Source organism: Palaemon carinicauda, chromosome 30, assembly GCF_036898095.1.
Source record: "Palaemon carinicauda isolate YSFRI2023 chromosome 30, ASM3689809v2, whole genome shotgun sequence".
Classification (NCBI taxonomy): Eukaryota; Metazoa; Arthropoda; class Malacostraca; order Decapoda; family Palaemonidae; genus Palaemon; species Palaemon carinicauda.
In genome coordinates this window covers 76848600-76875647 of record NC_090754.1, presented here as the reverse complement: position 1 = coordinate 76875647, position 27048 = coordinate 76848600, and the positions used below count along the sequence as shown (strand labels likewise).

At 36.1% G+C, this 27048-nt stretch overlaps 1 protein-coding gene across 6 annotated transcripts in view; it reads left to right on the top strand.

Moving 5' to 3' along the window:
* Nucleotides 1-27048, top strand: part of LOC137623299 (activating transcription factor 7-interacting protein 1-like) — a 290333-nt gene that overhangs the window by 191157 nt on the left and 72128 nt on the right. For 5 of the 6 annotated variants that reach the window (XM_068354092.1, XM_068354091.1, XM_068354089.1 and 2 more), the window contains exon 3: nt 24902-24964. In XM_068354092.1, the coding sequence (XP_068210193.1) occupies nt 24902-24964 (63 nt within the window). Of the gene's footprint in view, nt 1-3537; nt 3626-24901; nt 24965-27048 lie in introns of those variants that run through there. The other variant, XM_068354097.1, reaches the window with a different exon arrangement.

Genomic DNA, 27048 nt, shown 5'->3' with positions numbered 1-27048 from the left:
CCATATATTATATGATCAGCGCCCTAGCCTCCTCTCCACCCAAGCTAGGACCAGGGAGGGCCAGGCAGTGGCTACTGATGACTCAGCAGATAGACCTATAAGCTCCCCCAAACTCAGCTCAAAAGGATGGTAAGGTTGCAGACACTAATGGCACTAACGAGTCTGAGCGGGACTCGAACCCCCGACTGGCAAACACCAGGTAGAGACGTTACCAATCAGGCCATAGCAACCTTAGTCTTGGGTAGTGTCATAGCCGCTGTGCCATGGTCTTCCACTGTCGCGGGTTAGAGTTCTCTTGGTAGAGGGTACAATCATGTTTACTATTTTATCTTATTTTTCCTTCTTTTGTTATTTTTTGAAATTCTTATAGTTTATATATGAAAGATTGTTTTTAATGTTGTTACTCTTCTCAAGATATATTATTTTAATTGTTCACTACTTATAGTTTATCTATTTTCTTATTTCCTTTCTGCACTGGGCTATTTCCCTGTTGGAGCCCTTGGGCTTATAGCATCCTGCTTTTCCAACTAGGGTTGTAGTCTAGCTATTAAGAGTAATAATAAAACGGCACACTTCAACTAATCAAACTTTTGCGGAAAACAGCATCAGTAACATACGAGAGTTTCTAATCTAGTCACCTGATATTGCAATGCCTTTTATCATTCGGCCTTAATTCTTTCCTTAGGTGTTAACATTGTAGATAGCTGTAAAGGTCCGATCCCAAACCTTATCTGCAACATTTTCTGACCATTATTTGTGTCTTCGTCTAATTGTCCTACGTTTTTATATTTTTACAATCCACTAATCACTGCATATCAGGCAAGTGGTTTCTTTGTCATGTTGATAATGATTTATTATCATCACTTAATTTGTTTAGTATACGACTAAAGGTACTCGTATTTAAGGTAAATTAATATTACTTCTTATATTCAAATGAATCCATAGTTAATGATACCCCAAAATGTACAGTGTGTATATATATATATATATATATATATATATATATATATATATATATATATATATATATATATATATATATAATTCAAATGTATATTTAAACATATTTAGGTAGTAGGTTGGCCAGGGCACCAGGCGCCCCTTGAGATACTACCGCTAGAGAGTTATGGGGTCCTTTGATTGGCTAAACAGTACTACAGTAGATCCTTCTCTCTGGTTACGGTTCTTTCCCTTTGCCTACACATACACCGAATAGTCTGGCCTATTCTTTACAGATTCTCCTCTATTCTCATACACTTGACAACACCGAAATTACCAAACAATTCTTCTTCACCCAAGGGGTTAACTACTGCATTGTAATTGTTCAGTGGCTACTTTCCTCTTGGTAAGGGTAGAAGACTTTAGCTATGGTAAGCAGCTCTTCTAGGAGAAGGACACTCCAAAATCAAACCAATGTTTCTAATCTTGGGTAGTACCAAAGCCTCTGTACCATAGTCTTCCACTGTCTTGGGATAGAGTTCTCTTGCTTGAGGGTACACTCAGGCACATTATACTATCTAATTTCTCTTCCTCTTTTTTGTTAAAGTTTTTATAGTTTATGTGGAAAATATGTATTTTAATGTTACTATTTTATTTTTCCTTGTTTCCTTTCCTCACTGGGCTATTTTCCCTGATGGTGACCCTGGGCTTATAGCATCCTGCTTTTCCAACTAGGGTTGTAGCTTAGCAAATAATAATAATAATAATAATAATATTAATATGAGTCATTTGACTTATGTTGTTTTTCGATCTATCTGGTGAAGATTTTACACAACTTGTAGAAGATAGGGAAGGAAGGGCTGGATAAAAGATGAATTTATTATTATTATTGTTGTTGTTATTATTATTACTAGCTAAGATACAGCCCTTGTTGGGAAAGTAAGATGCTGTAAGCCTAAGGACTCCAATAAGGAAAAATAGACCAGTGAGGAAAGGGAATAAGGAAATAATTAAGCGATCTGAGAAATAATGAACAATTGTATTAAAATATTTAAAAAAAACAGTAACAACATCAAAACAAATATTTCATAAGCTAACTATAAAAAGACTTATTTTAGCCTGTTCAACATATAAACATTTGCTGCAAGTTTGAACTTTTGAAGTTCTATCGATTCAACTACCCGATTAGGAAGATCATTCCCCACCGTGAACTGTATTATTCGGTGGTGGGACAAGGGAGCCAACTTAACTGCATGGTCGGAATAGTAGTAAATTAGAAGGCTAAAAAGTAGGGAAAATATTTTATTTCTTTAATAATATGGCCAACTGGTCACAGAACGACGTGCACTGACGACCTTCCTTCATTTTGGGACTGTCTTATATGCAATTTGGTTCAGTATTATTATTATCATTACTAGCTAAGCTACAACCCTAGTTGAAAAAGCAGGATGCTATAAGCCCAAGGGATCCAACTGGGAAATAGCCCAATGAGGAAAAAAAGAAAGGAAAAATAGAATATTTTAAGACCAGTAATATTAAAATAGATATTTCCTATATTAACTATAAAAACAAGAGGAAGAGAAATACGATATAGTGTGCCCGAGTGTACCCTCAAGCAAGAGAACTCTAACCCAAGAGAGTGGAAGACCATGGTACAGAGGTTATGGCACTACCGAAGACTAGAGAACAATGGTTTGATTCTGGCGTGTCCTCCTAGAAGAGCTGCCTACAATACCTAAGAGTCTCTTCTTCCCTACTGATGTATTGTAGTAGCTACTTTACTTTAAACTACCCAATATAGGCCTACACCATGTATATGTTAGTTTCTGTTCGGCCTTATTAAATTACCTCAACATTTTATTGTCATGCTTATATGTGAACAATAATTTACAATCATACGAAGACAATATGAAGTTTGAAAATTTCCAACATTTGAGAAAATATTTAAGTGAATTCTCTGTGAGAATTTCTTCCCTGACCAAATTGCAACGTAAGAGCAAAATCTTGGATAAAAATATCCTTTTTTCTGTTGGTTGCAATTTCCAGTTGATGAGTATGATAATGAGGAATAAAAAAAAAAGCCTGTATGAGCCACGAGTCATCAACCCGAAATTGAATTTTGGGTGTTGGCCGAACCAGTTTCGCCTTTTTACTGAGTAGATATTTAAAACATTACTTTTTTTCCCGCCATTCGTAGCCTTTGTTTGTGTACGTTGTTTGTGACTGGAGATTTTCCAGGATTTTTCCTGTCTGTAAATTAATATTCTTCTGCCATTTTTATGTTGAATTGTGAAGTATTGATCAGTTTGAACGGAAAATATTTCAATTAGATTTAACAAGACATATTCTGGAAGAAGTTTCTGTTCCTGCACCATTTGAGTTGAAGTGGTCCAGCAGTTATTGTTCATATGACGTTTTGCCATATCGATTAACCTAATTATTTGAATAAATGAACAATTACAGGTCACCCCCCCTCCCCGAATTTTATTGAATGCTCACTAGTTAATCACACAGGAAACTCTAATTACAAAAACGGTTGTTAACAAATCAAACACCCATTTTGGAGCCGTTAGCCAATCAAGTGTGTTACTTGGGATCACGTGACCGGCTGTGCCGCCATTAAAGTGTTTCTGTTGGGGTGAACTGAAACGGCACGGGTTCTTCTCTCCTTCTCGCAGGGCTTTGAGTAAGTACTAAACGATGTTGATTTCTTTCACTTTCACCTCCATTTGTGGGAGCTTATGTTGATTAAGATGTTATGGCAATGGGTGTGATAGTCTTCTTCCCTCTGGTGTAAAACTTAATGGAAGTGTCATCTCGTCTGTGCATCTTCACGCGTTCATCCTGCGCATGCGCTGTGAACGTCGGCTCGACCCACGTGTGAAGGTTGGTTCAGTCGATCAGAAATTACATATTTTTGTTTTGTGTTATTTTCTTATTTTAAATTTTATTGATAATGTTCAGCACATTGTTTAATTAGTGAGAAATTGAACCTTTCAGACTTTTTATTTAAATTTTTTTTTTATTACAGCCTTGTTTATTTATGAATTTTTTTTTTTTGTGTTTTCGCTTGTCTTTTATTTGTGTATGTGTATTTAGGGAATTCTGTATATACATAATGTGTAGTCTTAATAATATTCAAATACCCTAATATTACAAGAACACGATGTAGAGAAAGGTTAGGTTGTGAGCTATGGGACTAGGTGTCCATAATGTTAGACTATTCTGTTTTAAAAGCAGCTACAATTTATTTATTTTTGCATATTGAAAGCAGGGAGGATGAACCTTATCGGATAGGTTAGGATTACGGAGGGCCTGTTACTTAAATCTTCGACTTTTATGTTGTTGTAAAATAACAATACATTCGAAGTACTCTTCTTGTGTTATTATGTAATTTCGCTGACGCTGCTCTTCTCCAAAATTCTCTGTATCAGGGCATCTCTATTGTCTTTGTATGCGATTAGTATTACCATAAATTGCGATACAGCAACAATGGTGTATAGTTCTCACACGTCATTTTGTAAAATATAAGTAAATGTTGACCAATTGTGAACTATTGTTAATACCGTATTTCCTGATAAAAGGCTGAAAATTTTAATCTCTAAATGTTGAAGTCTATATCTATTGTATTTTGACAACATTTTGTGTAGTTTTAGCCTTACAGATCTTGCTATGTTATCATCATCTCCTACGCATATTGACGAAAAGGGCTCGTGTGCGCGCATGTGTATATATATATATATATATATATATATATATATATATATATATATATATATATATATATATATATATATATATATATATATATATATATATATATATATATAGTATATGTGTAGTGTTTACACACACACACACACACACATATATATATATATATATATATATATATATATATATATATATATATATATATATATAACCCATATATATATATATATATATATATATATATATATATATATATATATATATATATATATATATGTATGTATATCGTATATATTACTTGTAGAATATAGATAGATACTTAGGCACACAAATTTTATTTTAAATGCATAACACTGCATTGTAACTCCTGATATCTGGTATATATATTTTGTAATTTATGCTTAATAGCTAAAGAAAGTATTCTAGGTTGCAATATCCAATTGTTATTTGCCCTTGGACCAATGAAAAAACAACAGAAGTGGTTAGATTGTAGTGTTTCAGCCCGAGCCAACTATAAATAGATGCACGCTATATGGCAACACCTCTTAAAGGCCAAGGCAAACAGTACTCTGATCTTCTTCATCTCCCAATATTACGACATTAGATTCCCCAGTTTCGTCAGTTTCGATTAAATAAGTAAATCTATGAATAAATTTTAACGTTTAATAACTTTCTAAAGAGATGATCGATTGGGGTGGGTTAGAAAAATGTCCACGTCGGCATCGGGAACGTTGGCCAGCCTGGCGGAGGCTAGAATTGGCGGGTATAATGTTCGCTGTGGTGCTAGTATGGATTATATCACCTTTTACACTTAATATTGCTTTGCGGAAGATGTTTGGTGTGTTCTTTATGCCATGGTTGACAGTTCAGTTTCAACTTAGTTTGTTTCGCTAAGATTAAGAATTTATTAAGTAAAAGACTCCTTAGTTATCTCCGTTTAATATTGAACTCGTTAAAGTTTTTGAGTTCTATTGTTGAGCTGCAAGCAGCTAGCAGTTTCTTTTAATCAGGTCCTCTCCTTGCAAATGGAATTTTATTTGAAAGATTCCGAATAGGCTTACATTTCATCGCCTCAAGGTTATTTTGTCAATTAAAGTTCTACTGTACTGCATATTATGTATGATTAATTAGGGATGCATAATTTTAAGGATCTGTAAAAAGCCTGTTAATTTCGTGTTGTTTACAGGCCTGTAAAACCCAGACTGACATTTAGCCAGCATTATCTGTCAACAACTGTAAATGCCAGGTGATCATTTACCCCAATAAAGGTTTTATAAATGGTTTAAAGGACTACAAACATAGGAAATAAATGTTAATACCTATGGTCCATAATATAGAGACTGATATCAGTGTTGTATAATTAATTTAATATTAAGCCATAAAAAAAGAATGAATGGCTTAGCCTACATTAATCTTACTGCAAAATAGATACTATTTCTTAAACACATATGAATCTTATGGTGTAGAAATGTTTGGTTATCATTTTTAAACCTATGCCCTTTTTTAGCTAACCCTTTTTTTCTTTTAAATAATGGATCTACTGTATTCAAGCTTGTGTAACTGTTGATATTAGCAAACTTTCTTATGATTTTTTCCGAAATGCAATAGAAGTTATTTCCTGTTTGGTGGAGCACTGGATTTAGCCGTATGTACAACCGTGTGAAGAGAACCCCAAGATTGACCATTGCTACAGTATTGGTTACAAATACATTGACACTAGTTAATTATATAGTCATCATGAGCTAGGTCTAAAACCATTGTGGAAAATAGTTTATTTTGAATGTATTGTTTCCATATATTTTATTGTTTTCGGCTTGAAACATACTTTGATCAGGCAATATTTTTAAAATACAGAATATTTGATAGTAATCAGTAGATATGGAATTAATTCACGCCATTGTATGTCCTTAAAACAAGCGGAAATACTGGATGCGCAAGCGCAAGCATTTCCTGTCTAGAAAATTACAATTGATTATATCAGATTTGGCTGTCCCAGGTACTACAGCTCTTGTCAGTTGACAGTAGTACTAGAGGTTCCTCGAGAAACCAATAACCTTTGAATTAATCATGTGGATTATAATAGGAAACTTAAGAGTTCTCTCTTTGTTTCAGTTATTTTTAGAATATTCTTTTGTAATTGAACTTATCATATTGTTATTTTATGCAAGGAGATAAACGTCAGTTTCTGTAAGCGCCGGTTTTCTGAAATATCCTACGTCTGGCAACGTGATGATTCAAACTGCTCATGTCTTCTTGAGAGAGAGAAAGAATGTAGATTTAATTTTTTTTATTGCGTTTTTGTTTTAACATTTAATTACGTTGGTTAAATAGTTTGATGGGATGTTATGTTACTTTACACAACCAGTGTTTGGTTAACTATTGCAACAAATAGTGCTTTATAAATTCTTTCCCTGTCCAGTTTATTTTAAGGAACTTTATGTGAAGGCTATGAGATTGCAAAACATGTGTTAAGAACAAACTCCTGTGATTAAAGAAATTAAAAATAGATGGGTAAAATTGGTCAGTGGTGAGAGGCTTCACCGGACTACACGACGGCAAATCGGAACACGAGTGTGTTTAGTGTTATGATCATTGTAGGCTAGTTGTTACTTACAAGACTTGGATACTCGTTGAGTCTTGTATGATGACAGAGCGCTACTGAATCATAAAGTCCACCTAGCAAGAAAATTTAAGAAAGTCCTTATACTTAATTGTTGCTGATGCTAACGGCACTGATTACCTTAGGTCAATGCAGAAAATTGGGTTGGAAAGACAAGGTTTTAGCCCTAAAGGAGGCGACAGACCTACGTCTAGGAAAATGGAAGTTGAAACTGTCAGGGAAGACAGAAGCCGGGTAAGATTTCTTAAGCTTTTCTGTGGAGGAAACTAAACGTTGAATTATTATTTCCTATGATTTAAAGGACCGACTGTTTGGTACACCGCATATTACAGGGATGTTGACGCCATATTTTGAGTAAAACAGAGTAATGCACAGATCAAACTTGTAGAAAAACCGACAGACTCCACATTTATGATGAAGATAAGGGGGAACAAGAGATGTAAGGAAATGGTTGTTAATAGGATAAATGACATTAGATTTCACAATATTAAAGAGGATTGTCTAAATGAAGGTTCTCAATATTAAAGATAGCTGCCAGAATGATGAAGCTGTGCAGTATTAAAGAGTATTGCCAAAATGATAAAGCTTAGCTGTATTAAAGAGGAATACTAAAATGGCGAAGCTTCCTAATAATAAAGAGGATTGTCAAAATGGTGAAGCCTCACAATATTAGAGGATTGCTAGAATGATGACGCTTCAAAATATTAAAGAGGATTGCTAGAATGATGACGCTTCAAAACATGAAAGAATGCCAAATTGATGAAGCTTAGCAATATTAAAAAGGTTTGCTAGAATGGTGAAGCTTCAAAACATTAAAGAAGAATGTCAAAATGGTGAAGCCTCGCAATATTAAAGAGGATTGCTAGAATGATGAAGCTTCAAAACATTAAAGGTGATTGCTAGAATGATGAAGCTTCAAAACATGAAAGAAGAAGTCCAAAATGATGAAGCTTCACTGTATTATAGAGGACTGCTAAAGTGGTGAAGCCTCACAATATTAAAAAGGATTGCTAGAATGATAAGGCTTCGAAACATTAAAGAGGATTAATAAAATGATGAGGCTTCAAAACAAAGAATTATGCTAAAATGATTAAGCTTCTTTAAAGAAGAATGTCAAAATCACGAAGCTTCACGGTATTAAAGAGTATTGCCCAAACGAAAAAGCCTCTCAACATTAAAGAGGATTGCCAAAATAATGAAACTTCTTAATATTAAAGAGGACTGTCAAAATTATAAAATTTCACATTATTTAAGAGGATTGCCGAAGTGATAAAATTTCACAGTATTAAAGAGGATGAAGCTTCGTAAATATGAGAGCAAAACCTATTATCATGAGCACCCTCAGTGCTGAACGAATGAAAATCTCCATCCAAAAAATAGAGCGAATAGATAAGAGCAGATGTACTGGTGGTGATTACCCAAGATCCCATTGTCGCAAGGTAGTTGTTAGGTACTAGCAGAAAGGCTAAGGGAGTGTCAATGGGCTTATTCAACAAGATTAACGAGCTTATATACAAACTGTTGAGGGTAACAATGGTATAAAAATTCCAACAGTGTGAAACATGCAATGGCAAGCTTAAATAGGTTTTTCTATTATCAATGCGGGAGAGAGCGAGATAAAACAAGCAATAGCAATACAGTGCTTGAGTGTATATGAATTGAGAATTTAAGATTAGGTTTAACCGGAAAAATAAATGGCAAGTTTATTTGAAAAAGAAACATTGGAGAATTGCATTGACAAACCTCAGAGATCTGTATGTGAGAGATGAGGAAGAATGAATAATTTATTACATAAAAAATACCAATCAATTAAAAGGGGAAATAAGTTATGAGAGGAGTAGAAAATCAATGTTTAATTTGGGTAACAAGGCAATATAGCAGTGTCCAATGTCATGCTATCAGGGTCTCCGAAGATATAAAGTGATAATAGAGTACTTTCAGAGATTATGGTGAACCACAGATGAGATAGTAGAGGTTGTTTTGCCTAAGTCAAATTGATGAATTGATGAGAGAGAGCAATATTCTGGGTGTTCCAGAAGTACAATTTAGTGTAGCTCAGAACAAAGCCATCAGAAGAATATTGGCAGTTATATGGCAGGATAGGATTAGAAGTGGAACTATAAGAGAAATTACTCAAGGGCCATATGTGGATGAGATCATAGTGAGGGGTAGATGGAAATGGTTTAGGCATGCTCTTTGCACTCCCCAAGAGGGATCAGTTCACCAAACATTCAACTGTGCTCCACTAGGCACTAGAAGAGTTGGAAGCCCAGGCCTACATGGCTGAGGATTATGAAGTCTGAAGTAGATGATGATGAAAGGAGAAGTATTGAATAAAAAGCTCAATATAGAGACGACTGGCGAAATCTAACTGAGGCCCTTTGCGTCAATAGGCGTAGGAAGAGATGATGATGAAGAACTAAAGTTATAGAAGGATTAATTTAAATGGTATTAAGTCCATTGTTTGGATATAGCACCTTGCTGGGGGAGGGGTTAAGTTGTTAAACCAGAGCAGGTTTCTCAAAAGGATGTGTTTATTCCCCTAAGTTTTATGGAAGTATATGGGTAGGAAGATAGCCGGTCTTAGAAGAATGCAATACATTAACTGACTTGGTCAAAATGAGCTATTGGTAAATTATAGGATTAGAGAGTCATAGTAAAGTGTTTGATAAGAAGTAACTTGAGAATATTTGGCTTTCTACTTTGAAAGAAAATGGGAAAAATTGTAGGGGCTCACAACTTCACAGGAGTTACTGGGAGTTGTTTGTTTGTATAAAATGATAAAAGGTTTAATATAATAAATATTCCTTTGAGGCATGCCCAGAAATTTGAAATGGAAACCTATCGCAAAATTAAATATTTATAATTATCGATGAAACTAGTGTATTGTTTTCATTACAAATGCATATTGACACAATAAATGATAAAATATGCCACTGCTACCTTTTTTTCTAGTATCTGCAATGCTTAACTTGTGATGTCAATCTCATAATTAATTGTTACTTCTCTGTACAATATTCAAAAAGAAGGCAGTGTACCAAATACTGAAGAGTACATCCACTTCAAGAGTATAAAATACTGTAAAAAAGAAAGGAAAAAAAACATATGGTGAAGATTTTCTCTTGACGTGGGTATTATTAATATGAATGCCATTTGCCTGATCCTTCGTGGAGGTCATCGATAGAATTTGTCAATATAAACACCATTTTTTAAGAAGACAGGGCACTGCTGTAAAGCATGATATTCTAGAGGCTTTTATATATATAGAGTGGACTGTTTGAATGAAGCAAACTATGATGGGCATTAGATGGAGAAATTAGAAAAAGCTCTGGAAAAAGTAAGAGGAGAATTTTATTGTTCTTGCTATTGCTCTGGAAAATATATAAATTTTCGTAGAGAAAAATTATCGACTAATGATAATTTCCAAATGTTTGACTATACTGTGTTTGCAGAGGAAAACAGTCAATAAAAGTGTTGTAGAATCAGCCAGATGAAGATATCTAAGTTAATGCATACATGTAAGGAAAACAAACCATGTGCTGCAACAATCCTACATTGATATACTAGTGAAAAAAAAAAGTTGAGATTTGAAAGGGACACCATAACCTCACTCGAAGTACCATTAAGGTATCAAAATTCAGAACCACTAGGTCCAGTTATCTAAGGCCAGCCTTATAAGTATGTGACAGTTACCTTGTTGAACTGATTGTTAATTGTAACGTTCAATTGGAATAGTAGTAGTATTCACTCTTCGTGCACAATCACTGAGTGGATATGATAGCAGAAATTATCCTGTACTGTAGACTATAATTGTTTCTTGAAAAAAGGAGACCTTCCTATAGAATAAATTATAGTTTTTTAAGGGTGAAAGTTTCATGAAGTTTCTGGCCAATTTTAGAAGACAAAGACAAGAGGAAGCTACTGTAATTCAGGTAGAACGTTATTACATTGAAATATAAGATTTAAGTACAGTATGTGAGTTTCTTGCCACCATCATCATCACCACTAGGGTTTAGAAGACTTAACACCTAACTTTCTGGTAGTGTTTGAAGCCTCATTGAGCGAGGTTAAATTGCCAGCAGCTTTCTTAACAACCTTTTATACAATTGGTTGTCTAGCCAACGTTTTATGGAAGAATGGCTAGTTGATAATCAGGTAGAATAAGTGGGCAGACATAAAAAGTAATTACTAGAACCATCTCCTAATCTTGGAGGCCTAAATATTTATATCATTATGATGATTGCAACCGAAGTTTAGAGTTCTGGAACGGTAAACATTTTATCAGAGCCCTGTGGCGTCATGTCTGGCATCAATGAAAGAGTGGTATCTTTTTATTTTTATTTTTTTTTTACTACAAGTGGGCCTAGTGTATAAATAAAAAAAAATTCAATTGTAAATACAGTATATGTAAAATAGAAAATTATTTATGTAAATGTGAAAAAAGTTTACAATGAGAGGGTGCTGTCATAGTTCAGAATGACTAAGCCTAGAGCACAAGAGTAACTCCGATGCATTGGTTATACTAATAGCAATTGTTCCAGCAGGAAATGATGATTGCGTAAGTTTACAAAGAAAGAAATTTAACAATAATCTAGGTACTATTATGAAAAGATGAATCTTCAATCAGTTTTATCTGTCAAATAAGATCCATTTCAGTAACACGAGTATCCATACAATCAAACTACATTCATACATCTACTGTGATATGAGAGAAATGCTGCATTTTATAATTCTTGCGGGCAAATGCCTACTAGCAGTATTTTTATGAGAGAGGCATATATGTAGTAAAGAAAAATGAACCATAGTGAAGAAAAATAAACCACAAGGTTAGCACCAATTTCTATTTTGATTTCAAAGTTGATAATTTTGATGAAAATAGGGGTCAGCATTAAGCTCGTTTTTATTTTTCATGGTCATGGATGTGTTTAGTGAAGAGGTCCGAAATGAAGTTATGGGAGTTGCAATATGCAGATTGGTTAATTGATTTAAGGTTTTCTGGCAATATGCAGATGATTTGGTGATTACTGCTGAAAAGGAGGAAGTTTTGCAGAGAAGGGTTGTAGAGTGGCATGAGACTTTCTAGAGCAGTGGCTTGAGTTGAGAGTAAATGTGGATAAGACTGAAGTTGAGGTGGACAATAAGGAAGGTAGGGACAGAATAGCCATGCATGAAAGAAAAGGCTCGGTTATAAGACAATTGGAACAATTTAGTACTTAGGATCTACTATGAGTCAGCAGGGGGGATGTGAGACTGAAGTTGAGAATAGAATAAAAGAAGCTTGTGGGGAGTGGAAGGAGGTAGCAGGAATGGTGTGTGCTAAGAAAATGCCAATCAAGCTAAAAGTCTAGATTTATAGCACAATAATGAGACATGGGCTCTACACTGAAAAGAGGAAGCAAAGCTTGAGAGAACAGAGATGAAAATGCTGAGATGGATTATGGGAATATCACTACTTGAAAGACTGGAAAATTATGAAATTAGAAGAATGGCAAGCATAGTAAAGATTACAGAAATGGTTAGAGTGTCACAACTGAGATGGTGTGGGCACGTGTTGAGGATGATGGTGGGAAGGGAGGGAGGAGGCCTGGGGAGGAACCTGATTGGGTCAGAAGGGTCGAGAGGGAGGTAGCTAATTAGATGGCGAGATAAGGTGAAGGGTGATAGGGAGAGAAGAGGTTTGGTGGAAGAGAATGTCTTTGATAGAAGGCATTGGAGATGTAGGGATAATGGTAGGGTAGTGCAATTGGTTTCATTAATACTGGTACACTTAATAGGAATCTCAAGATGACCTCTGATAGCTGTACTTTGTAGCAGGTAATGTTGTTTAGCAAAAGATAAATTGTTACAACACTGCCTGTAAAATTAAGACAGAGCTTGTAAACACGTGATCAAAAGCATTATTAATTTTACTAAGTGTTATACTGAAAAATATTTGTTTAACGTTAAACATGTCGTGAAATGAATAAGAATGATTTTGATCACATATTTACTAAAGCTTGGCGAATTTGTTTTACTTGCAGCAATGCCAACAGCTTCTCTTTTGCTAAACACAGCGTTACCTGCAAGAATGAACAGCTGTCAGGTATCTCCTTAGATTCATGTGAAGTGTACCAGAATTAATGAAGCCAGCTGTACCATCTAGCAACCATGATGCTTTAAAAAATCATTATCAGCTCTTCTAGGACCCTCCAAAATCAAACTGTTGTTCTCTAGTCTTGGATAGTGCCATAGTCTCTGTACCATGATCTTCCACTATCTTGGGGTAGAGTTCTTTTCCTGGAGGGTACACACTGGCACATTTTTCTTTTTCATCTTCCTCTTGTTTTTTGTTTCAAGTTATATACTTTATAGATGTAAGATCTATTTTAATGTTGTTACTGTTCTTAAAATATTTTGTATTGTGCATTACTTTTCTTGTAGTTTTATTTCCTTTCCTCACTGGGCTATTTTTCCCTATTGGCTTATAGCATCCTTCTTTTTCAACTAGGTTTATAGCCTATCAAGTAGTAATAATAATGATTATTATATCCTCTCCTCGTTAGGCTATTTTTTCCTGTTGGAGCCATTGGGCTTATAGCATCCTGTTTTCCACTAGGGTTATAGCCTAGCAAGTAGTGATAATAATGACAATTATATCCTTTCCTCACTGGGCTATTTTTCCCTGTTGGAGCCATTGGGCCTATAGCATCCTACTTTTCCAACTAGGGTTGTAACTTAGCTTGTAATAATAATAATAATAATAATAATAATAATAATAATTAGGAATAACCGTCTCAGTTATTTTAAATAGTTAATTCCTGTTAGGATTTGATGGTATTTTATGGTCTTGACATCGTTCCTACCCCCCCCCCCCCTCCCTCACACACACGCACCCGGATTGCCCAGAGCCTTTGGAAGGGGGCTCCTAGATTTTCCCCGGCTGCAATGCTGTTATTGATTGACATTTAATCCATTTATACCTAGCTGTCCATCTCCTTAAACGTTACCTTGCATTTGTATCCTTCACATGATTTCTCTTTAGAGGTTTGGTTAAATGTCGAAGAATATGATTTGATCCCGTTTTTATGGGCTTATTATTATTATTATTATTATTATTATTATTATTATTATTATTATTATTATTATTATTATTATTATTATTATTATTTGCTAAGCTACAACCCTAGATGGAAAAGCAGGATGCTATAAGCCCAGGGGCCCCCCATAGGGGAAATAGCTCAGCGAGGAAAGGAAACAAGGAAAAATAAAATATTTCAAGAATAGCAACAGCATTAAAATAAATATTTCCTATATAAACTATAAAAATTATAACAAAACAAGAAAGAGAGAAATTAGATAGAATAGCGTGCCCGAGTGTACCCTCAAGCAAGAGAACTCTAACCCTAGACAGTGGAAGACCATGGTACAGAGGCTATGGCACTACCCAAGACTAGAGAACACTGGTTTGATTTTGGAGTGTCCTTTTCCTAGAAGAGCTGCTTACGCCACTGAACAATTATAGTGCAGTAGTTAACCCCTTGGTTGAAGAAAATTTGTCTAGTAATCTCAGTGTTGTCAGGTGTATGAGAAGAGGAGAATCTGTAAAGAATATACCGCACTATTCGGTGTATGTGTAGGCAAAGGGAAAGAACCGTAACCAGAGATAAAGATCCAATGTAGTACTGTCTGGCCAGTCAAAGGACCCCATAACTCTCTAGCGGTAGTATCTCAACGGGTGGCTGGATTTGGTGAGATTTGAATAGTTTATTTAAATTATAAATTTTCGAGTGATCGTGAATTGAATTTCATGTTTTTAAATGTACGAGCGTGTGAATTATAGTTTTGAATTTACGAGTAAGTGGATACATTACATAGTTTTTTATACCTAATTTTATGAGTTCGTAATAGTCCTAGTTTTTTTTTTTTTCTATTCCAACCACTTTCCATTTGCCATTACTACATTGAATAGCTTTCTCGATTCCAGCGCCGGATCGTGTTTAAATTCTGGTTATATTTCTTTTTTTAAGTATATACATTTTCAATTTATACAATTTATGATATTTTATATACACAATATATTTACATGAATAAATTTTTTAATTAACACACACACACACACACATATATATATATATATATATATATATATATATATATATATATATATATATATATATATATATATATATATATATATATATACATATACATATACATATACATATACATATATATATATATATATATATATATATATATATATATATATATATATATATATATATATATATATATATATATATATATATTCACAGTCGAATCTTTCACTATGTATCTAAATATTTTATTTTCATTTTTAATTACAAACATATTGACTCGTGAATACTTTATGAAAAGAAGTTTTAAACCCTCCCAAGGGTTGTGGTGGCCTGGTGGTAGTGTACTTGCCTGGTGATCCTTTCGTCGTTGCAACTTCACCGTCCTTGTGAGCTAAGGATTGGGTGTTTGGGGGAGCCTATAGGTCTATCTGCTGAGTCGATTAGCAGCCGTTGCCTGGCCCTCCTTTGTCCTAGCTTGGGTGGAGAGAGGGGCCTTGGCCGCTGATCATATGTAATATCGTCAGTCTCTAGGGCATTGTCCTGCTTGATAGGACAATGTCCCTGTGCATCTGCCATTCTTGAGCGTCCGTTAAACCTTTTGAGTTTAAAATGCAACGCTTTACGCGGACCCTATGGAAAAGTATGACGTTAATTGTTTTAGTGGATAACATACATGTCTTGTGTCACTTTTCGTGGGTTGGAAGTTCGAGCAATGCTGGCAGCTCGGAAAAAAAAATTTCTAATGAAGTTTTCAGCAAAACTGTCCCTGCTAGCTAGGGGTGGTAGGGGTCGGTGTTTGGGGAACTTACTTGGCTAGTCATCGGCGGGCTACTTGGCTAGTCATCGGCAGCCATTGCCTGGTCCTCTCAGTTCCTTATTTAGGTAGAGAGGTGGCTTGGATATTATCATATGTATATATGGTGGTTTTCTAAGATATTGCTGTGTCCCCTGCAAGTGAGATCCATGAGTGACCTTTAGATTTTTAAGTGGGCTCTATTATTGTTGAAAATTATTCGACCTTTGTGCCTAGAACCTGACCTCAATGTTTCATGTTAAAACGACGTAACAATATTTAGTACTTGTGTTCGATTACCATAAATTTAGATTATATTAGAACTGATCTAGATCAATATTAAGAATTTATTTATCCGTAAAGCATTATATCTGAATTAATTAAAATTGATATGAAGAATTTGGTTATCGGTAAAGCATTTTAAAGGAAATTAAGTACTTTCTTATTTGATATATGCGTACTGGCTTCCGGTAATTTTTCTTCTTATTAAAGGTACCTGACACTTAAGCGTTTCAGATTACAGCTATATGTTTTGGCGGAGGCATTCCTTCAATTAATTAACACTTATATGGAATTCCCTTTGATGTAACAATAATAGAAATACAGAATTGGGGAAAAAGCCTTTTTGAACCCAGCTGTGTTGATATAGTTAGTTTAATGGTTAAAGGCCGCTCATGAATTGCAGAGGTAAAGGACAGTGACATTGCCCCATCAAGCTAGAGAATGTCCTAGAAACTGACTATATATATATATATATATATATATATATATATATATATATATATATATATATATATATATATATATATTTATATATATAAATTTATATATATATATATATATATATATATATATATATATATATATATATATATATATGAGAATGTCCTAGTCTGAATATATATATATATATATATATATATATATATATATATATATATATATATATATATATATATAGGTGTGTGTGTGCGTATATATACAGTATATGTATCCCAACTCCCTCTCCACTCAAGCTAGGACCAAGGGGGGCAAGGCAATGGCTGCTGATGACTCAGCAGACAGAGCTATATGCTCCCCTAAACTCCCCATCCTTATCTCACAAGGATGGTGAGGTTGCAGCGACCAAAGGAACTAAGAAGTTTGAGTAGGATTCTAACCCCAGTCTGGTGTTACCACATAGGCCACCACAATGGGTGGCTATAGGTCGAAATCCGGATATTAGGCCTTCACTTTAATTTAAAGATAACCTTTCCTTGCCATAGTTTTATTTACTCCTCCAAGTAAGGCGTATGATGAACAAGTAGATAAAGATGCTAAGGAAGCTTCAGGGCTACTTAACTCATCCCCCATAAGTATTCCTTATAAACACCTTAAAAGCAAGATACATTTTCACTGTAAGAATAAGTGACAGGCACGATCGTCGAATTGACCACCAATACAAAATTGAAATAGATCAACCCTTCGGTGGATGTATGATTCTCCTAGCAAGAGGGATTTATTATTATTATTATTAATCTTCAGAGGAGGACACATTAACTTCCGGACATGGGGGCTATGACTGATTGTCAAAGAGCCCCTGTCCGGAGATACTGTCCCGACAATGTGTGTGTGTGTGTGTCCAGGACAATTGTAATGCGCTGAACTTGAAAAAAAGAAAAAAAAAAACATCCAGTTGCATTAGGTTATATCACAATCTTTATTGTTCGAAAGTGGTGTGATTTGTTTTATAGGTGGAAATGATACCAAATTGTGTGAACGTAAGGTTATGGTTAATTATTTTGTACTATATATCACTGGATGACCTTTGATGCCTCAGTGCTTGACTTGAGGCCTAAATATTATAATTCTATCCTATACAGTTTTTGCCTGGTGATCGCGTAGAGAAAATTAATTCCTCAGACGAAAATTAGTAATAGTAGATTATCCAGAAAAAAAAATGTAAAATTTCAATCCGTCTTCTTCTCTTTCTTTCCCTGCTTCTTTTACAATCTCTAGGGACCCATTCTGTTAGTTTTAATGTCCTATTGTCTGCCATTCTCATTATATGTACTGCCCAGTCCAATTGTTTTAATTACATGTTAGAATATCCTCTAGTTTAGTGTGATCTCGTATCCATGTTGCTCATTTTCTGTTTTAGTGTTATTCCCATCATTATTCTTTCCATAGTTCTTTGAGTTATAACTTGCTTATGTTCTAAGACTTTAGTAAGGCTCCAAGTTTCTGGTGCCAAAGTTAATACTATTTGGACCATCTCATTAAATACCTTTATAGAGAAAGTGGCATTTTACATTTCATAATCTCATTTTGTTTAACAAATGCTCTCTATCCCATGCTTATCATTCATTTAATTTCGGTATTGTGTCCTGGGGAAACACTTACTGTCTGTCCTAAGAACGTATATTCATTAAAAATCACTAGAGGTTCGTCCATAACACTTATTTGTTGTCTGCATTTTCATGGAACGTTATCTTAGTTTTGCTCATATTCATTTTCAGTCCAGTTTCTGCTTTCACTATTCAAATCTTCTATCATCTTTTGTAATTCCTTCCATGATTCACTAAACACAACTGTGTCATCTGCAAATCTTAAGTTGTTAAGGTATTCCCCATAAATATTAACTGCAACATTTTTCCAATCTAAATTCTTATAAACTTCTTCTAGACATGCGGTGAATAATTTAGAGATGGGGTTTCCCTGTCTAACTCCTTTCTCAATCTGAATTTTCTGATTATATGTAGTTTTAGGATTGCTGTACATATTGCATAGATATCTTCAAGTGTTCTAACGGAAAATTTTTCTACTCCTTATTTTTGAAGGGCTTTCATTACTGCTGAGCTTTTGACAATCAAAAGCTTTCTCATAGTCCATAAATGCTATACATAGTGGTTTGTCATACGTTGATTTTTCCATTAGTTGGTTAATTACATGTTTATGGTCAATTTTTGAATACCCAATTCTAAAGCCTGTTTGCTCACAGCGTGATGGTCAATTTTTGAATACCCAATTCTAAAGCCTGTTTGCTCACAGCATGGCGGGAGATCATCATCATCATCTCTTGCACTTATTGATGCAAATGGCTTTGGTTAGATTTTCCCAGTCTTATCTATCTTGAGTTTTTAAATCAATACTTCTCCATTCATCATCTACTTCACGCTTCCAACTCTTCTAATACCTTGTAGAGCCCAGTTAAAAGTTTGGTGAACCAATCTCTTTTGGGAAGTGCGAAGAGCATGCCCAAACCATCCCCTACCCCTCTCCATGATCTTATCCACATATGGTACTCGAGTAATCTCACTACCGCTAGAAAGTTATGGGGTCCTTAGACTGGCCAGACAGTAGCACATTGGATCCTTCTCTCTCGTTACGGTTCTTTCCCTTTGCCTACACAGACACCGAATAGTCTGGCCTATTCTTAACAGATTTTCCTCTGTGCTCATACACTGACAACACTGAGATTACCAAACGATTCTTCTTCACCCAAGGGGTTAACTATTGCACTGTAATTGTTCAGTGGCTACTTTCCTCTTGGTAAGGGTAGAAGAGACACTTTAGCTATGGTAAGCAGCTCTTCTAGGAGAAGGACACTCCAAAATCAAACCATTGTTCTCTAGTCTTGGGTAGTGCTAAAGTCTGTGTACCATGGTCTTCCACTGTCTTGGGTTAGAGTTCTCTTGCTTGAGGGTACACTCGGGCACTATTCTATCTAATTTCTCTTCCTCTCGTTCTGTTAAAGTTTTTGTAGTTTATATAGGAAATATTTGTTTTAATGTTACTGTTCTTAAAATCTTTTATTTTTCCTTGTTTCCTTTCCTCACTGGGCTATTTTCCCTGTTGGGACCCTGGGCTTATAGCATTTTGCTTCTCCAATTAGGGTTGTAGTTTAGTTAGTAATAATAATATAATAGTTTAATTTCTAATCCTTTCCTGACATTTAACTCTACAGTATATTCTTTTGAGGGCTAACGTCATAGACTGTTGATTGCCAGACTGGGGTCCGAGTCCCGCTCAAACTTGTTAGTTCCTTTGGTTACTGCAACCTCACTACCCTTGTGAGCTAAGAATGGGGGGGTCTGGGGGAACCTATAGTTCTCTACCGAGTCATCAGCAGCCATTGCCTGGCCTTCCGTGGTCCTAGCTTAGATGGAGAGGTTGGTTGAGCACTGATCATATGTATATATGATCAGTCTCCAGGCCATTGTGTGTAATATCAGGTGATTTGATTTCCAAACTTTCTTAGCTAGCCATTGTCTGATTTTCTCTTTTCAATCTGTCGTTAAACTCCATTTCTAGAGACCCTGTCTTGGAGACCATAGTTCTTAAATATTGAAATGATTCTACTTCATTAATCCTTTCTTCTTCCAATGATATTTCATCTTCCATTACATATTCTGTTCTCATCATCTGTCTTCAATTTTGAGCATAACCTCATGTGATTTTTCATGCATTCTGGTAAGCAAGCATTTATATATTTATATAAGTAACCCCTTTCACCAGGGTATGACTACCCCCTTTCCCACTACCCAAGGAATGGGGAGAGATACCGAGTAGTCATTCCTTTAGCAATGCCGCTCAGCGTGACAGGAGAAATAAATAATATATATATATATATATATATATATATATATATATATATATATATATATATATATATATATATATATATATGTATGTATATATATACATATGTATATATATATATACAGTGGTACCTCTACATACGAATTTATTCCGTTCCAGAACCAACTTCGGATGTAGAAAATATTCGGATGTAGAAACAAAATTTCCCATTAGAATACATTGAAATAGGATTAATCCGTGGTTGAGCCCAAAAACCTATGATAACTTCTTAATAAACTACTACACATAATTTCCCATGAGAATAATGCACACTAAATTAGATAATAGACATGTAAATAAGAAGAATTAGCAAAAAATGATAAATAAGAAACAGGTTTTTAGCATCACTTTACCTTAGAAACTCCAGCGCAGGTGTTGTTGGTCTTGCTACACAGAGAGGAGACGGACGGGCGGCGAGGAGGTAGAGAGGTTAACTACGATAAACGTACACTACCGTAACTTATTCTAACTTACACTAAGTGATCTTTAACATAACTTAGCTTATTTTTTTTTTTTTTTTTATATTTTATATTTTTTTTTACATTTTCTTTTTTTCTTTTTGATGATTAATTTTAATCACTTTCACTCTCTACACTTAAAATTGACTGAATTTCTTTCGCTTCACTCTTTGCCGTTTTCTTTGTTTCACTTTCTTCCGCTTCACTCTTTGCCGTTTTCTTCGAATCACTTACATCCTCTTCATCACCAGTTCGCTTCGTAGTTTTTTTAAAGAAATTATCGATAGATAATTGCTTGGTACGGCTTTTCAGAATGTTTTGAAAGTGAGTTAGGCAAACATCATCGAACTGCGAAACTACACGACAAACCTGCAATTTTTTTGGGTGGTATTTGTCGATGAAGTTGACCACGTCTTGATATTTTCCTAACACCTCTTTTATATGCGCTGAACCTAACACATGTTCTACCTCCTCGCTCCCTTCCTCGTCATCACTCATGTGCTCAGACAAAGCATGGAGTTCCTTAAGCTCATCTGTGGTAAGTTCGTCTTGATGTTCGGCGACGAGTTCTGTAACGTCATCTGCGTCGACCTCCAGACCCATGGACTTGCCAAGGGAGACTATTTCCTCTACGGCTTCCGCTGCACCCACCACGGGATCAGGTTCAGGGTCAAAACCTTCGAAATCTCGGGAAGAAACTGCATCAGGCCACAGCTTCTTCCTGGCAGAATTGAGGGTCCGTCGAGTTAATCCCACCCAAGCCTGATCTATGATCTTCAAGCAGTGCACGATGTTAAAGTGGCTCCTCCAAAATTCACGCAAAGTTAAGTTGGTGCTTTGCGTGACATTAAAGCACTGCTTAAATAAGTGCTTGGTGTACAGCTTCTTAAAATTAGAGATGACTTGCTGGTCCATGGGCTGGAGGATAGAGGTTGTATTCGGTGGAAGATACAGCACCTTTATGAACTTAAATTCATCGAAGATATCATCTTCAAGTCCGGGGGGTGAGCGGGTGCATTGTCAAGGCATAGCAGGCACTTTAAAGGCAATTTCTGTTCATGAAGATACTTCTTCACAGAAGGGCCGAAAACTTGGTTAACCCATTGCACAAAGAATTGCCTATTGACCCAGGCCTTCGAGTTGGATCACCAGAAAACCTGAAGCTGGTCCTTATCGACATTGTGTGCCTTAAAGGCCCTAGGGTTCTCGGAATGGTAAACCAGTAAGGGCTTGACTTTAAAGTCCCCGCTAGCGTTGGCACATAGGGCAAGAGTTAACCGATCCTTCATTGGCTTATGCCCAGGCAATTTCTTCTCTTCGGCGGTGATGTAGGTTCGACTGGGCATCATCTTCCAAAACAGCCCGGTTTCATCACAATTAAACACTTGCTGCTCTACGTAGCCTTCTTCCTGACGATCCTTTCGAAGTTCTTGACAAAGTCAGCTGCAGCCTTTGTGTCCGCACTAGTAGCCTCTCCATGGTGAACAACTGAATGAATCCCGGACCGTTTCTTAAATTTCTCAAACCAGCCTTGAGATGCCTTGAAATCATCTGAGGAAGGCTCGGTTGAACTCTCCCCAGCATCACCCCCAGAGCTCTCCTCCTTCAAGTCCGTAAAGATGGCGTGCCCCTTCTCGCAGATGACGGTCTCGGTGATGGTGTTGCTAACGATCTCTCTGTCCTTGATCCACACTAGCAGAAGTAGTTCCATCTCTTCTATGATAGGGCTACGGCGTTTTGAAATTATGGTGATCCCCTTAGAAGGTTTCACTGCTTTAATTGCTTCCTTCTGTTTAAGGATTGTCGAGATCGTCGACATATTACGGCCATACTGTTTAGCAAGTTCACTCACGACGACGCCACGCTCATGTTTTTCAATAATTTCCTGCTTAACGTCTAAAGAAAGCATTTCCTTCTTCCTTTTCTCACCAATACCACTACCACTTGCAAAACTGAGCCTTTTAGGACCCATACTTTACGTAAATTAACGTTAAAGGATGCACGTAAAAAATCACGATTAAAACGCAGTTAATAGCAGAACGCACAGGGCACAACCGCAAGAAGCCGACGGGAACAGAGAACTGACACGACCCGCGCTAATTGAGGGTCCCTCCTAGGTCTTAGTGCTGCCTTCTATCGGCGGAAATAAAAAACACTTCAGGCGCTATGAGCACCGACTACGCGTACGAGTATTGTTTACTTCGGGTGTCGAATAAAACTTTCGGGTGTAGAGTAGGAACGTGTTCGAATTGTACTTCGCGTGTAGAAAAATTCGGATACAACCGGTACGACGAAAATTGCTTACTTCGTGTGTCGAAATAAAATTCGGGTGTAGAGTCAGAAATTTGCTCGAAATTTACTTCGGATGTTGGAAAATTCGGATGTAGATACGTTCGTGTGTAGAGGTTCCACTGTATATATATGTATATATACACACACACACACACACACACATATATATATATATATATATATATATATATATATATATATATATATATATTATCTCCTGTCACGCTGAGCGGCATTGCTAAACGAATGACTACTCGGTATCTCTCCCCATTCCTTGGGTAGTGGGAAAGGGGGTAGTCATACCCTGGTGAAAGGGGTTACCCCAAGAGGTACATTCAGAAACCACAATCACCCTCAAATTGCCAAAACTGCCTTGTAGTAGTTAGGAAAGTAGGAGGGGTGGGGGAGAATTTAATCTGTGTGCATATGCCCATATCTATTTAAATATATACCCGTTATTTTTGACGGGTCACCTACAATAGTAAATAAATGTTAAAGCACTCCTCTTGTGTTGAGATGATTATGCGCTCTGTAATTGTCCTTATGTAAATATTCAATCTGTTGGTTATAAAACTATTCTAATTAGAGAATTTATCAATGAGAAATGTTTCGACAGATTAGGATATTTGAAACATAGGTAAATGATTTTGATTTTCTAAGTGCTTCCATAATGTGGATTTGACAATGAACGTGTGATTCGCCGTGATAGATTTTCTAATTGCTTCTATGATATGGATTTGACAATGAACGCGGGATTCACTGTGTGATAGATTTTCTAAGTACTTCCATGATGTAGATTTGACAATCAACGCGGGATTCACTGTGAGATACTCTTAAATATTTAAGAATGTATGTGACAAACAGACATTGTAGGGCACTGGGTTTACATGTGTGATAGGACCAGAAAAACAACTCATAAAGTAAGTAAAGCATGCCAGGAAGCCTAGCTTTTGAATAATTAATCGCTCCTTCTCTGGGTTTGTCACAGAATTCCCAATGCTCTTGAGATTTTACCATGCACCTTCTAGTTGCTTGTGACCCACTAAGAGTATGTTACAACTTCAGATGGGTTACTTTTAACTTGCCGATTTATTTGTCAGTATTTGCCCATGTCTTCATAGGTCGATAATTAAACACAATACCTGATATTCTCTGCCTTGAATATTGCATAATCATCAATAAAGTTGAAGATAAAGTTTGTACTAAAGATGAAAATATGATAGAACATGGCACAGTTGAAATCTCCCATCGATCCAGGGAAATTAATAAACCTGAGTGGTAAATTGAACTATCAAAATGGTTTCATGTAAAAAGGACAATTATATGTTTTTTAAATATCTTAATTATTACTTATTTGATTAAATAATTAATATACTTTTCATTGCAGATCAAGGCCCCTCATTGGCTAACCATTCCACGACGGTTCCATCCTCCTTCATGAGTTCCCCTGGTAAGCATTTCATATATTTCTGTGTACAAAGTTTGTGATCCTTATAGAAATAGCTCATAAGGTAAGGTTAGAATGTACAAAATTCTAATTATTGTTTATCAAAATGTAATGATGTCTGACAGTGTTTGTGTTGTAATTGTTCAAAAGAAATTATTTTAAATTAGTGGCCTTATTGGTAATGTCTCTGCCTGATGATCGCCAGACTGGGGTCAGTCCCGCACAAACCCGTTAGTTCCATCAGTGTCTGCAACCTTACCTTACTTGTGAGGTGAGGAAGGGGGGGTTGGTTGGCTGAACTTGTCGAATCAGAAGCAGCCATTATCTCGCCCTCCCTGGTCCTAGCTTGGGTGGAGTGCAGGCTTGGGGGATGATCATATGACATATGGCCAGTTTCTAGGGCAATGTCACTGCCCTTTGCTTCTGCCATTCATGAGCGGCCTTTAACCTTTAAACTCTTATGGAAAACATCTAGAAAGTAACGATTTAAGTATCAACCCTGGTATTTATCGCTATAAAACATGATGTATGTAACAAGAGTGAGACGGAGGACATACGTCACTCCAGAGGTGGTAATGTCTCTGCCTGGTGTTTGCCAGTCGGGGGTTCGAGTCCCGCTCAGACTCGTTAGTGCCATTAGTGTCTGCAACCTTACCATCCTTGTGAGCTAAGGTTGGGGGCTTTAGGAGAGCCTATAAGTCTATCTGCTGAGTCATCAGCAGCCACTGCCTGGCCCTCCCTGGTCCTAACTTGGGAGGAGAGGAGTCTTGGGCGCTGATCATATATGGTCAGTCTCTGGGGTATTGTCCTGATTGCTAGGGCAATGTCACTGTCCCTTTCCTCTGCCATTCATGAGCGACCTTTAAACCTTTAAACATGACCCTAGTATTGATGTTTACTTGGGAAGTAAGCTTGTTAACGTGAGATTTTCGATGTGTCCTTTTCTCTTGATTAAATTGGTCGGATTGAAAGATTGGAAAGAGGATTTGCAACCGTGAACCGAGAGTCCGAATCCGGTTCAAGCTCGATTTTATTAGTATTTATTTTTGAACACCTTCAGGTTCAGGTTCTGGGGTGAGGCATAGCCTTTACAACGGCGCCTAACCTTTACAACTGCGCCATAGCCTTTACAACGGCGCCTATTGTCAGTGAAAATGTAGAGGATATGCAGAAAACAATACCCTCGAGCTATTCACAGTTAATTTTCGTGCTTTCACAGTGGCGACAAATCTTATGACGTTGCGACAAAATCCAAGCACGGATACACCTCCCGGTTCTTGCGAGATTATGCTAGGGGTTGTGGAGAGCTTATAGCTCTACCTCCCGTGTCTTTAGCAGCCATTGCTTGGCCCTCCCATGTCTTATCCTTTGGGGACATTATCCTGTCCCTTACCTCCTTCGTTCATGAGCGACATTCAAACCTTAAACCTCTAAGACATCTAATGATTCAGTTGAAGCAATATAATGTGGTGGACATGCATGAAATACGCATAGCGTGTTAGACGTTAATTAATAGATTAAATATTATTTAAAAAGTGTTATATTTTATATCGGCCTTGTATTACAGATGTTTTGTTATGACGAGCGAGTCACTATAATGTCTTTTATTTACTATTCATAGATTTTTTTTATAGCTTGATACTGGTACCTGTATCTTAACTTTCGTGCCCATGTTGTGATTAATTGCAGAACTGTTCTGCTTTGCACTGTTTCTTGTAAATGTTTCATTTCCAAATTACTTGTGAATGAAGTTATAACGAATTTTTATTTTCTTCTGTTGTGATTTAAGAAGTTTGACAAGAATGAACTCTATTGCAAGGTCTTAATACTACAAAGTATCCATGTTGAATCTGCATTTTTTTCAATATTATTTTAAAAAAAAGTCATAGTTAATACTCTGTATAAATTAATTTTTCACTTCAAAAAAATCATCGTAAGGCAGGAAGACGAGCAGCCATTTGGCCTCATCTAACTCGTTAGTATCTTTCCAATCGTTCAAATTCATCATTTTTGGACTCCTTTTGCAACTTCTGAAATGAGTAATGAGTTTCCTATTGATTTGATTTGTGGCATCTGAAAAAAAAAAA